A 17,418-nucleotide genomic window follows, 5' to 3' on the forward strand; every position below is an offset into this window, starting at 1 on the left:
TCCTGGGATCATCCGGTTCGTAATTATCAAGGAGTCATTAACCTTGGCAGAGAGGACATTCCCCCATCGGAGGGATATATATACATATATATATATTTGTGTGTATACATATATGTAACTATTGTATAGTATTCATATTTATATGTGTATATACCAGTTAGGTATATATACATTATTATACTATACAAACAAACCTTATATCTAGCAACCATCAACACTCAGGGAGGCCCACTCTTGCCGACTCTGCTCGGTTAGGACCTTTGTGATGCCTTCCCTTCCACAGCCAAGCAGGACTCAGCAGGTGTGTAAACATACATTCAGGAAAAATGCTCATACAAAATAAAACAAAATAATAAAATAAAACAGAGAAACTTGGTTTGAAACCATGTAGATTAGGACATAATGCTAACTGTAATAATAATTTGAATTTTCTAGCATCCTGTATACAATAGTGGGTTTTCTAAAAACTAGATGCGTTCAGATTTTCTTTATAAGGAAAAAATAACTGATTAGGTAAGTCTAAATTAATAGAAGATGGAATTTGTAATATGTCATACAATAAAAAGAAAACAACGATTTTTATTGTAATAGCAATGCAAATTTATGCTGGAATTTCTGGGCTTCATAAAGAAATATCTACATTTTGGTTTTGTGACTATGTTTAAACACACTTTAAGTGTGTACTTTATTCCTTTTTAAAGTTTCCAGACATCTAGGAGAGGCTGGAGGTACAGGGTATGTTTAGTGAGAGCATCAACAGCATGCCAGATGGTAACAGAAATTACCTAGATGCCCAGATAGACGTGATGATGGATACATGGTAGAATTGTCTACTAATGCAGATGACGCAAGATCGGCTCCTTTTTTTTTTTTTAGTCGTTGAAAGCATTGGAAAGAGTTGACCACAAATAAAGAACGCTCTTTATCAGAAAGCTTAGAAACAAATGGAAGAAATGCAAGTTATAGACATGCCAGTGTAATTGAAGTTTTAATGAGGTCCAAGTGCAAGTCATTAAACTTAATCAGGCTTATTAATTGATCCTCGATATTATGAGCGAACAACCTCCTGTCCAAGTAGGGACTCGTTATTTGTCTTTATCTTTCTATCACTCATTCATCCAATTCATTAACTACTGTTTCTCTCTCAGTGCCTCAACGAGTTTCATTGTTTGGTTTCTTGTGCATGTTGGCTCATAGTCTCTTTCACAATTTTCATTGGTTTCTAAATGCTCTTTAAGTACCAGTTATAATCGGCCCATATGCAGCTACCTGGTGCTTTCATAAGCATGCTTTTGAATAAGTGAAAGAGGGGGTATGAGATGGGACAGGGTGATAGGGGAGAAGAGGTGGGAGGGGGTTGGAATTCACCAGGTATCTGTGCTCCCTCAAAGAACCAGCAGGTGGTAGCAACACTTCGTGCGAAGGCTACAGCGGTGCTCCGCGGGACCTAAACAATAGACCCCCAAACCAGAACTCCAGTTTAGAAATGGTTAGGGATGAGTAGAAACGTTTCTCTCTCGTAGCAAGCTTGTTCTGTTCCTCCCCTACCTCCAGGCACCTACTGAGTGGACCTTCCACTGCCTCTCATCACTGTGGGGAGGTACTCTGCGGAGCGCGCGCCAGGAAGGTGGCACCCAGAGGTGCAGGGACCTGTTCAAGACACGTCTGCGCCAGGCACAGACATCAGACTTCCCGGACTCCGCCCCAGGCTTCCCTGCCTTTGAGACGATAGAAGGTTCAATACAGAGGCCCCATCGCTGACCCAGATTCAGGGACAGAAACAGACACAAGTCCGAAGCTAGCACCGGGACGTTTTCCTTCCCAGACGCCTGCACCGTCTCTGGCTGTTCTGCCCTCCCGTGCCTCCCTCCACCGCCTCCTTTTTTTCTTTTTTCTGCTCACGCCCACCTCGGTTCAACCCGGAGTAGAAGCCCCACTGGTTTAGTTCCTAGAGTTAAAGAAGAGGGAAGGAGGGGCCAGGGACGCTGCGCTTGGGCTTCTGCCTGGCGATCAGCTGCCAGCCAGTAACGCTTTGCTCCGCTGATGCTCCGGCGCGAGCTACAGGATTTTAAACACGCCTTGCAGCGGCGCCCACTGGCCACCTCCTCCCGGACCCTAACTCGTGCAGTCCTTCTGCCCACGTCCCCTCCGCCCGCCAGGACCCACGGGAGGAGGCCGACCCTCCTCAGCACACAGGCGGGCCCAGGGCGCGCCCAGCATCTCCACTGCACGCCCCGCTGGGGATCGGGCGCCGCGCACTTGGGTCCTAGGCCCAGAGGGCGGGCTCGGCTCCCGGAAGAGGAGAGCCAGGGCGGCAGAAGGGGCCGGAGAGGGGCGGGCCAGGCTGGGAGGGACGAGAGGGGGCGGGCCCGGCTGCGTTTGCCCAGCCAGCGCTTCGGAGCAGCGGGCGTCCGAACCCAAGAGCAGAGCTCAGCGACTCCGATCGTGACACCGGCCCCCGCACGATTCCCCAGGGCCCCGCCTAGGGAGCAGTCCCTGCTTGCAGCCTCGGGTCCTCTCCCAGAATCCCAGAGACTCCAAGCTGCGAGCAGACGCGGGCCGCTGGGAAGCGAGGTCCTCAGACCAGAGAGGACACGCGCGACGCTAGGAAAGATCTGCGAGGTGCAGATCCACCGCGGGGGCCTCGGGGGCGCAGACCTGCAGAGCTGGAGGCCGGCGGGAAGGTGAGTCCAGGATTTGGCAGGTCGGAGGATACTGTGTCTGGAGAGTAAGGGATTAAGGTTTGCAAAGTAGAGGATCCCTCTAGCCTGGGCCTATGCACACCCTGGGGGGGGGGGGGGTCTCCTAGAGGGGAGTACTGGGTATACCTCTCCAAGGCGAGAGTAGGTTCCTGAGAGACTGTCCCTTCTCTAGCCTTCATCGATGCTTTCTATTCTGTGTATCCTGGGTGTTAGAATTCTTCCATCACGTTTTCAATGCCTGTGCCTGTGGCTTGGGGTGTGTGGGGGGGGGGCGGGGGGTAACCTCACAAAGGTCAGGCTCCCAGCATTCAGAAAAGGTTTGTCCATGCCTCTGACTCCTGTGGCATCTCTCCAATTCCCTCGCTGCTGGTGGAGCTGGCGGGGGGCAGTCGATATCTACATCCCGCAACCCTTAAGCCTGGAAATAGAGGCTTGGATCTTGAGCCCCAACCATAAGCACGCCCCCTCCAATTGCAAACAAAGTCTCTTGCTCCTGCCCCAGCTCCACCCCCTCTATGCATCTGGGTGCTTGGCCCAGCCTGCCCACTGATCTTGGCCGTCTGGCACCCTCTCCCCTCCCATCCCTGGGGGAGCTGGCAGGAGACCAGCATAGCTGATGTTGTAATGTCCCTGGCAGTGCCCATGTAGAGTGCTGCCCAGCCTCTTCCCAATCAGTTAACCCAGGCCCTCCACCCGTCAGGGAAACTTGACTCAGGTGGCCCTGGAAGGGAAGCTGATGCTTCTTAACAGAGATACCAGTGGGAGTGACTGGTAGGGCTGTTGAGAGTCCTTGGAGACTGAGCCAGTAATAGGGCATTTGGGTACTGAATCTTGCTCATAGCAGCTATGGACCCTTGAAAGCTGTGAGCCTTTTGTCTTGAAGGAAGATGGCCATGAATGCCCCAGTGTACCTACCTAATGAGATATGGAAGAGTCTTCTCCAATCTATTGGCCCATTCATCATACAAACAGATGATTGGTAAGGACCAGGGAGTTACCCGTATGCTGGGAATAACAGGCCATGATGGCTGAGCATGGGAAAAGCAGGGCCATCTTCTGTGATAGTATTTTCCCCAGCTTTTCACCAACTCCTGAACCTGTCCATTCCGTTTCCTATCAGCCTTCCATGCCTCATTGTAGGTAAAAGGACTATGACAACATCTGAAGAGGCAGGAAGCCTTGGTTTCCCTTTCTTCTACCCTATGCTCACTCAGTGCTTCAGCAGAAGCATCTTACTAGAGAGCAGCTCACAGCCAGTGAGGATGCAGCATGGCCCATAGCAAGGACAGCCTTTCATAAGACCTCCAATTCATCCCTCTGCTCTCTGGGGTTGTCTACTGAATCTCAGTTACCTTTCCTTATACTCTACTGGCCATCTGTGGATACAGGAACTACTTCTGGCCCCCAGGGCTTTCTCCCATCACCTTTCAGGATGCATTGCTCCTATATTTGCTCCTAACCCTCCCTTAGACTCTTTCCCAGTACTATTATGACCCCAGTCAGTGAACAGCCAAAGTGATTCATTTTCCATGGCTGTCTGGCTAGACCTAGACATTGCTTGCATCTTAAATGCCTCTCCTGTCTGCAAAGACTGGGAGTGGGAGGTACAAATGCATGCGCCAGAACACGTTTAGGGGACATTATTGGAGACTAGAGATCTCCAGGGACATAGAACTGTCCTTAGGTTGGTAATCCACAAATTGGCTTCTCCGGCTTGGTCAGCAGAAGATCAAGAATGAAATGATAGCTACCTCCTCCCTGTCTGTCCTGAAGGCTGCCTTGATGCCTCATGGGATCTTTTTCAAGGCACAAGGCCAAGGCACGGAGAGAGCTCACCAGAGGATCTCTAGGGTGCAGATTAAAGGGTAGAGACTACAGCAGTCAGCTGAGCAAGGATTATATTGGAATTTCCTGGGTGTTCAACAGCTGCAGAACAGGACAGAGGACTAGCCTATAGTACTGACCCTCCCACGCTGACCCTGCAACTAACAGGTGTGAAAACCAGCTCAGCAACCACAAGAGACCTAAGGCCATTGGTCCCTTGCTTTGGGAATGCTCCTGATCCCTGCTGGACAGCAGCTAACCATGCTTCAAGAAAATCTCTCTCCCAAGCCTCCCTCTGTTGCCAGAGAGGACCCTCCCAGCATGTTACAAGTATCCAGTTCCCTCTGTTCCCTCTCCTTCCCATTGTAGATATAGTCCTTAGCCCAGCATGGAGACAGAGAAGCATGCTGACAACTTAAACTTCTTGGGAGAGAAGCTTAAAGAATACCCAAGTACAAAAGTTACTTCTTTGCCTTTGTTGTTGGCATCCTTTTGCTCCATCACTGCCAGTTTTGCCCCCTTGTGTCTTAGAGTTAAAAATTCCTAGCTGTTCCCAAAACTAACAGGGAAAAGGGAAAAAGAGATTAAACATACAAACATATGCTCTATGTATGCAGTGTCAAACATATCCTTTCATATATCCTTGCTTTGTTTAGACTTTAATTTTGAAAAATAAGGCATGTTTGTTATAATAAGAACAGAACAACTTAGGCATGTGTAAGAGTTAACTGTCCCCACCCTGTGCCCTCCATCAATAGCACCCTCCTACAGTTTTAATGACCCAATATATTTTCTCTCCTACCTTGCTTTAAGTTGATTTGGCTTACATCTTTTTTCTTTTTTAATTTAGAGCGAGGTGCATAAACTATCAAGTAAGCTGGGTTTTGTTCATGAAGCTATCGAATTTAGCCTTTCATTTAAACACAGTTAATTTCTAAAGCTCTTGCCGATTTGCTAATTGAATTCCTTTCAAATCTTTCATTCTCACAGAAAACAAAATTCACAATCTATATCTGATAGCTAAAACGTTAACACATTTCTGCCTTTTGCCACCTTCTAAAACCAGACATGGTCTCGATGCCTAAGACCCTGCCATTTTATTTTATGTTATAAAATAAAGCAAATGTATTAGGCTTGTGATCTAGTGTCTCCATCATACAAAGAAGGCAGAAAATGATAGATGGAGAAAAGGAGTTGAGGAAAAGATCATAGAAAGTGATTTTTATTGCATGAAGCTGTCCTGTGGGTTATTTTCTGAGCTACCATTTACATCCACATTTCTGCCACATTGGGTATTTTATATTTTTACAGCTTCATGTACAATTAAATATGAATGCTCCCCTGATTGAGATCTACTATAGCCCCTGCTCAAGTCTGAGGATTTCAAAAATCTAACCAGTTCCCTTCTTGATCTGCAGCAGAAATGGAGATCTCAGACAAGCTAAGAGGGAGGGACTCAAAGAGGCTCCTGGCTGATCCCTTCCCCTTTGGTGACAGGATGCTTGGCTGAGGGGGATGTTGTGGCTTCAAGCTGCAAAGCAACCTTTGGAAGTCAGGTGCTAAGCCCTGCCTTCTTAGTATTCCAGGCTCGAGGAGCACTCCTGTCTTGTCTCTTGTTGCTCGCCTTTTGAAACTTGCTTCAGAAGAATCTGCAGTGCTGTGACATAGTTGACAGCAATTACTTCATATCTCAAGGTTCCCTTTTTCTTTGTTTTTATTCTGGCAATGGAGCTACACTGTGAATCTTTTAATATATAAATAGGAGACTTGGTTGGTTGGATTAGCAAGAATTGATCTAACTTCCTACTCTGACTCAGCAACATTTCCTCCCTGAATACACTTATTTTTAATCTTCAATATTCTGGTTCTGAATCTGAAGATTTACTTCGAACATCAAAATATATTGCTGAATATTTTAAGATCGTCTGTTTTTTTTTTTTTTAAACTAAACTAAAATACCCAAGTACTCAAATAACAATTCACCACATTGATATCTACAGTTTATTCTCCCGGGTTCCTGATGACAGGACCTGTGCAGATTTAACCTATTTCATCATTGCTTTTGTTATTTTCTGGATCTTCTGGAGATGGGCCAGCTTTGTGTTGTCATCAAGGCTGCACGCTAAGGCTATACTAGTAGACCTTATCCAAGCAAATATTTCTGTCATTTATCATCTTCTAGAATGTTCTGTATTGCACAACTGGTACTACTTTTTTTTTCCTTGCCTTGCTTTTCTTTTTCAAACAAAAAAGTCCTATTAACAATGCTAATATGGTATTATTTCTTCTCCGTGATTGTCCGATTGTAAGTGGGAGAAGGCTCAGTCTTTACTGTTTCTTCTTTGTACAGAATCAGAACCCACTTGTGGTCTGCCTGAAAGAGACTATTTTGAGGGATATCTTCAGGGCATGTAGTAAAGTAGCCTTCACTGTTTAAAAGCCTGCCTCCGGTGATCTTCTGTTCTTGATAACAATGTACCTAAAGACTAAGGCTCTGGATTGAACCTGGGTGGGTTGTTTTGACATTAAGGCCATGGGGATTTGGGGTGGGGGTGGTTACAACTCCAGCATGTATTACTTTGTGGTATTTATGGAATGACTACTGATGCGGGAGCCGGTATTGCAGAACTTCACACAGCCACCTAAGCTCTGAAGTTTTTCCTCTGAGCTTTTACTTGATCTGCGCATGATCCAGGCAGCATTCAGAACTCAGAACGGTGCTTTCAGAAAATCTTTGCTTCTCACCAGCTGTTTTTCTACATGGAACTGCTTAGTGCTTGCCTCTCTTTCCAGGCCATGAATTGTCTATTTCACAGACAGGGCTTCAGTAGTAAGGAGGAAAGAATTCACTGGCTACTTGATTGCTATTCATCACCCTCAGTGGTTTTCAAAAGGTGTCCCTCTAGGATGGCTTCATGGGGTGACACTAAAGGCTTTATACTATTACACACATAACACCTTTCCCAGAAAAAAAAAACCAGAGGAGCAGGCATAATAGTGCTTCTGTTGACCACAGTTCTTTGACCAAGTACAGTTTTAGTTCAACTTCACTTCATTGGGAAATGTGTCTTTTTGCTATCATCGAGGACAGTCAGGATGAGGGGATCATCCATAGCCAGCGTGGGGCTGCCTTTCCAATTGGCTTCTGGTTTTGCTTCTCTGATTCCCTCTCAGTATTGTGAGCAGTGTGCCTCTCATTTTTTCTCAACTGAAATAAAGTTCCATGTGCCATGTGAACTTTTGAGAACAAATAACAGAGAAAGGCAAGAGTAGCCACCAATAGTGCTGTGGCCTTCACTGTGGCCCTGGAAGCATTCATTCCTTTGCAGGCTATTGGGCTTAGAACTGTATTTACTAATGGTTATAAAAGTGTCCTGTAGGGGATGGCTCTAGAAATCACTCAGACAACCTAAGCTCTATTTTGATTCATTTTACTAAGCAGATGTTAGCTGCAGCTTTCAAAAGGAACCTTAATTCATTATTAAGTTCAAAAGATAATTAATGGTGGTGAAAGATTATTTTACTATAAAAATTAAGAAGTCAATGAGAATATCTCCCCCAGTCCCTGTCATTTCCTTTCTTCTCAAGTTTTATGTGTTGCTCCATGATTTCCCTTTACATGCATATGTGTATGTTTACTTTGTATTTGTAATGCTGGGATTGAATGCAGGGGCTCCCATACAAGACAAATGTTCTACCAGCAGCAGCTTAAACACCCAGCTCGATAGCTATTCCTTTTAAGTTAACAAGTAAGAGCTTACTTAATACCATTCTTCTGCACATCCTGCTTCCACTTGGAAGGCACTTTCGTTTCCTTACATAAACAGCTCACGTAGTTGCTTAGGACATACCATAATTTCTCAACCATCTTCCTACTGATGTTCTGTTACTTTACAGATTTTTTTCCCCCTCACAAACAATTCACAGTGGCTCAGGACAAGGCTCGGTACTAGAACTCTGTCCAATCCCCTGCATCGCTCCACCCCCAATATCATGAATGTCGTTGTTTAAGCACATATCATGCAAGTCCATGATACCTGAAGGACTTCTAGATGTCAGGTGACTAGATGTTGGCAGTCGTTCTCCACATGCATATATAATATGAATTTAACAGCAGACTATAGAGAAGGGACCCTTACCATACCTTGTCCAACATTGTTTTCTCAAGCTCATAGGTTAATATAAGTTAATTATTTCAACTTACAACAACAAATGTACATTTTTTTGGGCAATCAACAGCTAATAAGAAATGCAAGTGTGTTCCTCACCATTCAGAGGATGTGCAGAGGTCAGGGTATTAATATGGCTGGATTCTGGTAAGGAGCATATTTACTGCAGACTCCCCTCTATTCGTTGTAGCTTTACAGCACGGAAATAAAGCTAGAGAGAGTGCTTGGGGGTCTCTTCTGAGAATACTAATCCACTCGTGTAAATCCTCCATGCAGAATTACTTCCCAAAGGCTGCACCTCCGAAAACCATCACACTGGGGAATACTATTGTAACATGCGTATTCATGACAAACGCAAAACATCCTTCTGTAACAAATGGCATGTCACTGCTATTTCAACACACCTTCCTCTAGTTATGAGCAAATAAGAAGCATCTTTTCATGTGTTTATGCTATATGCTTAGTTTTCTCTAGCTTCAAGAGAAAAAAATGCCCCTTGGGGAAGAGAACCTTTGTTCCAAACGAGTGCCAGACCTACATAGCTCTGTCCTCTCCTAACACAGCCTCATTTATCTCTGAGTCCTTGTGCCTGGGTTCTTTTTACATCTGTTCTCCCACCTCCCCACCCTTCATACCCCAAAGCCATTTTCCTTTGGCCCCTTTGCTTCACTGTCTCTGCGAAACGTCTGGAGTATCCAGAGCACAATTGCTGGGTCCTAGTAAGAACCCACGTGTCCATCAGGATGAACTGCTTCTTCCATACCTGCTTTTAATGAGAAGACATCTCTAACTCCCATACAGGTTGGCTGCTGGAGGACAGGTGCAGAGTAAATGAAGAGCTCAAACTGGAATAACTCCTTCCAGACACAAAGGGTAAGACTGAATCAGCACTCTGTTCTGCTTTGTCTCCAAGAATGAGGTCCTTGAGACATAGTCACATAAAGCGTTGAGACGGAAGCTTGGCATATGTCTCTACAGCAGTGGTTCTCAACCTTCTTAATGCTATGATCCTCTAATGCAGTTCTTCATATGGTGGTGACCCCAGCCATAAAATTGTTTTCCCTGTTACTTTATAACTGTAATTTTCCTACTGTTATGAATCGTAATGTAAATATCTACAGAATTCTGATATGTGACCCCCATGAAAGGGTCCTTCAACCCCTAAAGGGGTCAGGACCTACAGATTGAGAACTGCTGCTCCACAGGAAAGTGGAATTTGCATAAAAGAACCAGATGAGTCAACTCTTACAGGCCCAAGGTTTGATCAGGGGCAGTTTGAGGGTTGTAGGACAAGAGCTATTATGCACCTACAGAGTGTGTGAAAATGACTTCTTCTCTCTGCATCTTCTCATCCTGTGTCCTCCCAAGGAAACAAGCTTGTCTGTAGACAACGGGTCTTCCGAAAACCACAGCTGCGCCTCAGAACAGGGCAGTGGCCGAGGCAATGGTGGGAGTGCCGAAGACACCGCATGGCTTCTGAGAACACGGCTGGGTCAGGGAGCAGAGTGGCGGGCATGGTGTACAGTCTATGGCTCCTGGTTCTGGGGCCCTCAGTTCTAGCTCTGGAAGGTAGGAAGGAGGGGAGGCAGGAAAGTCCTATCAGCCAATGGAGTTGGGTGCAGTGGAGGGCTACGGGAGGGCGTTCAGGAGGGGGAGATGGGATACATAACTAAAACAGCAGGAAAGAGGGAAGCTATGGGCAAAGTGAACAGAACTCGTATCAAGTATTTTAGACTCAGGATCCTCATAAATACTGAACTCCTGCAGGCAAATTAAATGGATCTGAGAGAGACAGACAGTATTTGGTTTTCCATGGAATGGAGTGGGAGTAGCCTTGCCAGCTGGAGGCTTTTCACAATTTGTCCCTTTATGTCGGAACAGAGGTGCTGCTGGATACCACAGGAGAGACCTCTGAGATTGGCTGGCTCACCTACCCACCAGGTGGGGTGAGTGCAACTCTTCATTCTGAACTCATCCTCTGGCCTACATTATACTCCAGAAAGGGGAATTGAGGGAGGAAATCCCGGATCAAAGGTGTGAGATAAGACTCCATCCGTTGTAGGGAACAGAATTTCAATGTATCCTCTGTGTGTTTTGCTTGCCATTCATGCTAAAGCTCAGTGTAACAGATACAGCCCTACAGTGACCCTCTGTCACCTCCCTCTGCAAACTCTGAGCAGTTATTGTTTTTCCTGGTCCTCTTGCAGTGGGATGAGGTGAGTGTTCTAGATGACCAGCGCCGTCTGACTCGGACCTTCGAAGCATGCCACGTCGCAGGGCTCCCTCCCGGTTCTGGGCAGGACAATTGGCTACAGACACACTTTGTGGAGCGGCGAGGGGCCCAGAGGGCACACATCCGTCTTCACTTCTCTGTGCGAGCCTGTTCCAGCCTGGGCGTGAGTGGAGGTACCTGCCGAGAGACCTTCACCCTTTACTACCGGCAGGCTGATGAACCAGACAGCCCTGACAGTATTTCGGCCTGGCACCTCAAACGCTGGACCAAAGTGGACACAATCGCAGCAGATGAGAGCTTCCCTGCCTCCTCTTCCTCTTCCTCCTGGGCTGTGGGACCCCACAGGACTGATCAGCGGGTGGGACTGCAGCTGAATGTCAAAGAGCGCAGTTTTGGTCCTCTCACTCAGCGTGGCTTCTACGTGGCCTTCCAGGACACAGGGGCCTGCCTGGCCCTTGTAGCAGTCAAGCTCTTCTCCTATACCTGTCCCTCCGTCCTGCGCGCCTTTGCCTCTTTTCCTGAGACGCAGGCCAGCGGAGCTGGAGGTGCCTCCTTAGTAGCTGCTGTGGGCACCTGTGTAGCTCATGCGGAACCCGAGGAGGATGGCGTAGGAGGCCAGGCAGGGGGCAGCCCACCAAGGTTACACTGTAATGGGGAAGGAAGGTGGATGGTAGCTGTGGGAGGCTGTCGCTGCCAGCCTGGACACCAGCCTGCTCGTGGAGACAAGCTCTGCCAAGGTAAGACGCTTTCCCACAGGCACTTGGCTTTGATTTCTCTCCTGAACACTCCAAATCTGGCTTTGTCCACAAAATACCTAACATAAGCCTCCTCAGGAAAGGTTCCATTCTCCCCGATTTTGCTTTCTACAAGACTTGCTCATCGGACTGCTCTGAAATTTCTAGTTTTCCATATTTTGTGCCCTGAGACCATAGGCCCAAGAAGTGACAGAGAGCAAAAGTTTGCTCTGATCTTGGGCTATTTCATGGGGACTCCTCTGTGCACATAATCAACCTGTCTGGGAAGGATTCATCATCAGCTGGTAGCTGTGAGGCAGGTAGGCTAATAGTAGCAGATAGACTAACCGGCTAACAAGACTACAGAGAGTTTAGGTATCCTGGCTAGTAACACCTACTTCCCGGCTTGCCCTGCCTACAGCCCCTAGCACACCCAACTATTCATAAGTGGAAATGAATTGTACCCCCTGACTGACTAAATAGATCTATGCAGCATGGAGCAGGAGGCACTGACTGTGTCTCAGGACAGAGAAGCAGCTCCAGGGAACAAAAGACACCTTATACAGATGACTAGAAACTCAGGGTGATTGGATGAAGCTAACACGACACCTTATTTTCCCCTTTGCCTCTTTAGCCTGCCCTGAGGGGTCCTATAAGGCACTGCCTGGAAATGTCCCCTGCTCACCGTGTCCAGCCCGCAGCCACTCCCCTGACCCTGCAGCCCCAGTTTGTCCCTGTCTCCAAGGTTTCTACAGGGCCAGTTCTGACCCACCAGAGGCTCCCTGCACTGGTGAGTCTCAGTTCAGCTTGACACATTAAATCAGGGAATGGGAGAGGATTTAGGGGACCTAAGAACACTGGGGGGTGAAAGATCTTTGGAGTTCACTTGAATGACTTGGCATTCTCCTGTTTTCTTGATCCCCTCCCCTCATGACTCACACCTCTCTCTCTACTCATTTCTGGCCCCACTTTCTGCCCTTTTGGCTGCACCTTCTGTACTCCTTCATCTCTAAATCACCTTCACCTCATAATCCCCACCCCCAATACACCCCTTCCAGGTCCTCCATCAGCTCCCCGGGAGCTTTGGTTTGAGGTTCAAGGCTCAGCACTTATGCTGCACTGGCGCCTGCCTCAGGAGCTGGGCGGACGAGGGGACCTGCTCTTCAATGTTGTGTGCAAGGAATGTGGAGGTCACAAGGAGCCCAGCAGTGGGGGAATGTGTCGCCGCTGCAGGGATGAGGTGCATTTCGACCCCCGCCAGAGGGGCCTGACCGAGAGTCGAGTGTTAGTTGGTGGGCTCCGAGCACACGTGCCATACATCTTGGAAGTGCAGGCTGTCAATGGGGTGTCTGAGCTCAGCCCTGACCCTCCCCAGGCAGCAGCCATCAATGTCAGCACCAGCCATGAAGGTGAGCTCTTTCCCTTCTCTCTAAGGACAGCTTGCTTCAGCACCTCGGATCCCCTCTTCCCCATGCCTGCTTTTCAGCCAGCCTGCATTAGACATCACATTCTGAACTCTATCCCCTCCACCCTTGGGTGCTGCTGCTCTCAGAGACTCCAGACCCCCCCCCCCAACAATAATCCTCCACCCTGCACTTTAGTTCCTTCTGCAGTCCCTGTGATGCACCAGGTGAGCCGGGCCGCCAACAGCATCACAGTGTCCTGGCCACAGCCTGAACAAACAAATGGAAACATCCTTGACTATCAGCTGCGCTACTATGACCAGGTGGGCAGGGGGTCAGGGCAGAGCTCTCAACCACGACAAGCCTGACCCTGCAATGGCGTGGCTGTGGAGGAGGGCAAGAGGTGCCAAGAACCTCAGGCACCAGGGATATCACAGAGGAAGAGAGGGGACAAGGCAGGGACAAATGAGTGAGTGATTGTTGTCCCTAGGCAGAAGATGAATCCCACTCCTTCACCATGACCAGTGAGACTAACACTGCCACTGTGACACGGTTGAGCCCTGGCCACATTTATGGCTTCCAGGTTCGAGCACGGACTGCGGCTGGCCATGGCCCCTATGGGGGCAAAGTCTATTTTCAGACACTGCCTCAAGGTGAGAGGAAGCTTAGATGGGCATTTGGGTCCTAAGACTCTTAAAGCCACAAATCTTGTCCCATCATCCTCCAGACCAGTGTGTCTGGGAAAGGAGGATGCTGTGGGTGCCCCCTGACTTTAGAGGCTGGATGAGTAGAGCGGGAGGCTGTGAATTAATATGAGTGGGGTTATGGGTATGAATGCATGTAGTGTGGACAGTCTTGAATGTGGAGAATTGGAAGGATGCACAAGTAGATGAGTGTATATGTGACATGTATGCCTGTGGTGCTGTGGATGTCCAGGGGGCATCAGAGGCATGTGGACACAAAGAAAGCCTGGATCCTCCCTGTGACTCTACCACTGATCCCTCAGGTGAGCTGTCCTCCCAGCTTCCAGAGAAGCTGTCCTTGGTGATTGGTTCCATCCTGGGGGCCTTGGCCTTCCTTCTACTGGCAGCCATCACTGTACTGGCTGTCATCTTCCAGCGGTGAGGCCCCTGTCACTCCTATCCAACCTACCCCAGTACCATTCAAGTCCTGACAAACCCAGGAACCCCTGCAGCACTTCGCACATCCTTCTACTAGTTCATTGCAAAGGTGGGAAGGAGGGGCCTAGCAGAGTCCTCTCAATCTTAGACCCATGGGCTGGGAAGATGCCTGCTTGGCCAGGGTGGTTGGGGCCGATGCAAGCCGACAGAAACAAGTATCATTCTAGGCTATTGGTTTGCCTCTCAGGAAGCGGCGTGGGACCGGCTACACAGAACAACTGCAACAGTACAGCAGCCCAGGTTGGGAAGGGGAGAGGGACTGTGGCTGGGATTGTGGGCTTCTAGGCGCATGCCTGGTGAGGAAGGGGCTCTTCTTCCTCACCATCTTCCAGAGGTAGAAGGGTGTGTCTTGGGTATTTGGGTAGTCAGCATACCCTCATAGCACACTATACTCTTCAGGACTTGGAGTGAAGTATTACATTGACCCTTCCACGTATGACGACCCCTGCCAGGCCATCAGAGAGCTTGCTCGAGAGGTTGACCCTACATATATCAAGATTGAGGAAGTCATTGGGGCAGGTATTTAAGGGGAAAGGTGTCTGCAAGGGCCTAGTGATCCCTTCGTAGCACAGCTGAACATATCAATACTTTTATCCATGGCGGTATTTATTCTTTCAGGTTCCTTTGGAGAAGTGCGTCGGGGCCGACTGCAACCCCGGGGAAGGCGGGAACAGGCTGTGGCTATCCAGGCCCTGTGGGCAGGGGGTGCTGAGAGCCTGAAGATGACCTTTCTGGGTCGGGCAGCCCTGCTGGGCCAGTTCCAGCACCCCAATATCCTGCGCCTGGAAGGTGTAGTCACTAGGAGTCGGCCTGTCATGGTGCTGACAGAACTCATGGAGCTTGGTCCCCTGGACAGCTTCCTTAGGGTCAGTTCTGCTTTGATGAAGGAAGGTCCATGGGTTGATGAAAGCTTGGAGCTTTCCAGAAGACAGAGCCTTTTCTCTCTGTCACATCTTCTCTCGTGGGATGAACCATCATCCACCCTGGTTTTTCCATCCTTTCCTCTGTCATGATTTTCATCCTTCATGGGCCATTTTGAATCCCAAATTTGCCCCCAACTGCCCCCGTTTGCTGGGGTGTGTGTGTGTGTGTGTGTGTGTGTGTGTATGTGTTTCAGGGTGTCTACCCTGCTGGTGACCTCTATCCTCTGCTCTTCAGCAGCGAGAGGGCCAGTTCAGTAGCCTGCAGCTGGTGGCCATGCAGCGGGGTGTGGCTGCTGCCATGCAGTACCTGTCCAGCTTTGCCTTTGTTCACCGAGCACTCTCAGCCCGAAGTGTGCTAGTGAATAGCCACCTGGTGTGTAAGGTGGCCCGTCTTGGCCACAGTCCTCAGGTAAGCTCAGGATCTTGGAGGGTCAGTGCCCGTCAGCAGGTGCTGGGGGTAAATCTAGAATATGGGACGGGTGCTACAGGTGGGATATCATGGTTCCTGGGAGTTAGGGGCTTGGTCATGCAGTGAGGAGAAGGATGCCTGGACTTAGGGCAATTATGGGGCTTAAGCCAAGGGAACAAAAAGAAGCCCGGGAGACTGGTAAAAGTTCCTACTTGCTGTCAATACAGAGGTCATGCAGGCTGCAGAACCAGCATAGTGATGTTAACAATCCGAATGTCCCACTCAGGCCCCATGACCTTGTGCAGTCTTCTGTTCTCGAAACCTTGATTCTCCATCTCAGTGTGTATCTACTCGATGGCTAAGGGGCTCGAACGAGATGCTGATGGGAGATACCCAAGACATCTAAGCATCTAAGTTGCCCAATGAATGCGATGCTCACTGATGCTCATTAGTTTACCAATGGTTCTGCTCTTTAGGGTTCAAGTTCCTTGCTTCGCTGGGCAGCCCCAGAGGTCATCACACACGGGAAGTACACAACATCTAGCGATGTCTGGAGCTTTGGCATACTCATGTGGGAAGTGATGAGCTATGGAGAACGGCCCTACTGGGACATGAGTGACCAGGAGGTGAATGTGACACAGACAGACATTTGCTCATTTCCCACCCAGGTCTCATAGCCTAAGACCACCCTTTTCACAGCCATTCCGTTCTAAGATCTTGTGACTGGAATATTCCATATCTTATAGGTCCCTTTCCACCTCGGCTTCATGCTTCATGCCAAATCAGCCCATTCTCTGCTTTTCTAACATTTGTACCAGCAATAGCTTCTCATCACATGTTCCTCTTGACCTGCAGGTACTAAATGCGATAGAGCAAGAGTTCCGGCTGCCCCCACCTCCGGGGTGCCCTACTGGACTACATCTGCTGATGCTAGACACTTGGCAGAAGGACCGTGCCCGTCGGCCTCACTTTGACCAGCTCGTAGCCGCGTTTGACAAGATGATACGCAAGCCTGATACCCTCCAGGCTGAAGGGAGCTCCGGGGACAGGTCTGAAGCTTGGGGCAGGAGCCTGGGAAAGCCAGGGAGGGTGGATAGAAACCAAAAGGAAAATTGAGCAGAGATAGTAAGATGAGAGGAAACCTGACTTGCTTGCTCCTCCCCACCTTAGGCCTTCCCAGGCTCTTCTGAACCCTGTGGCCTTGGACTTTCCTTGCCTGGACTCTCCCCAGGCCTGGCTTTCAGCCATTGGACTAGAGTGCTACCAGGACAACTTCTCTAAGTTTGGTCTTTCCACCTTCAGTGATGTGGCTCAGCTCAGCCTTGAGTAAGCAGGGTTGGTGAGGTGGGAGGGTGAACACTCTGGGCCCCAGGCGACAGGGTACATTTGGGATATTAAAGATGCTGGCCCAAGTCTGATCCACTCCTTCCCCACCAGAGACCTGCCAGGCCTGGGCATCACCCTAGCTGGCCACCAGAAGAAACTACTGCATAACATCCAGCTCCTCCAGCAGCACCTGAGGCAGCCAGGCTCGGTGGAAGTGTAAAGCCTGGTCAGCAATCTGTGAGCTGCCGCTGATGCCCCAACCCAGCCCTGGCCATAGGGTGGAGGAGGGGCGTGTGAGACTGAGCCAGACTCTATTCCAGCCTCCATGCCTGCCACATTAAACCCAGCCCTCTGGACATTGCACCCCCAAATCCTGCTCTTCCAACAGCCTCCCCCATATTAAAGGGAAAGAAGGGAATTTATAAGTTGAGGTGTGTCCATGCCTCAGTCTGCAAAGAAGGGTTCGGGAGGCCTTGGAGGAGGAGCAGAGCTGCAGGACAGGGTGGGCCAGTGC

The 17,418-nt window shown here is 49.0% G+C and overlaps 2 protein-coding genes across 2 annotated transcripts; one reads left to right on the plus strand and one right to left on the minus strand.

Annotated features, from left to right (window-relative positions):
• Nucleotides 1-1,828: 1,828 nt before the first annotated feature.
• Nucleotides 1,829-3,121, minus strand: LOC147994825 (uncharacterized). The gene is made up of 2 exons (XM_087659721.1): nt 2,829-3,121; nt 1,829-2,721 (listed from the first exon to the last, which is right to left on the minus strand). Exons 1-2 carry the CDS (start codon nt 2,879-2,881, stop codon nt 1,899-1,901), a joined length of 876 nt encoding a protein of 291 aa, XP_087515847.1. The 5' UTR covers nt 2,882-3,121; the 3' UTR covers nt 1,829-1,898.
• Ephb6 (Eph receptor B6) lies at nt 2,043-17,333 on the plus strand. Its single transcript, NM_001107857.1, is given in 18 exon segments — nt 2,043-2,684; nt 9,497-9,568; nt 10,064-10,264; nt 10,577-10,641; nt 10,903-11,665; nt 12,297-12,452; nt 12,721-13,071; nt 13,264-13,388; nt 13,556-13,718; nt 14,072-14,186; nt 14,434-14,486; nt 14,646-14,765; nt 14,865-15,112; nt 15,405-15,578; nt 16,055-16,204; nt 16,434-16,627; nt 16,749-16,904; nt 17,016-17,333. Coding segments are annotated over 16 exon segments (3,042 nt in total). The 5' UTR covers nt 2,043-2,684; nt 9,497-9,568; nt 10,064-10,164; the 3' UTR covers nt 17,125-17,333.
• Nucleotides 17,334-17,418: the final 85 nt, after the last annotated feature.

The sequence above is a fragment of the Rattus norvegicus genome, chromosome 4 (genome assembly GCF_021556685.1).
Source record: "Rattus norvegicus strain SHRSP/BbbUtx chromosome 4, alternate assembly SHRSP_T2T, whole genome shotgun sequence".
NCBI classification, from domain to species: Eukaryota; Metazoa; Chordata; class Mammalia; order Rodentia; family Muridae; genus Rattus; species Rattus norvegicus.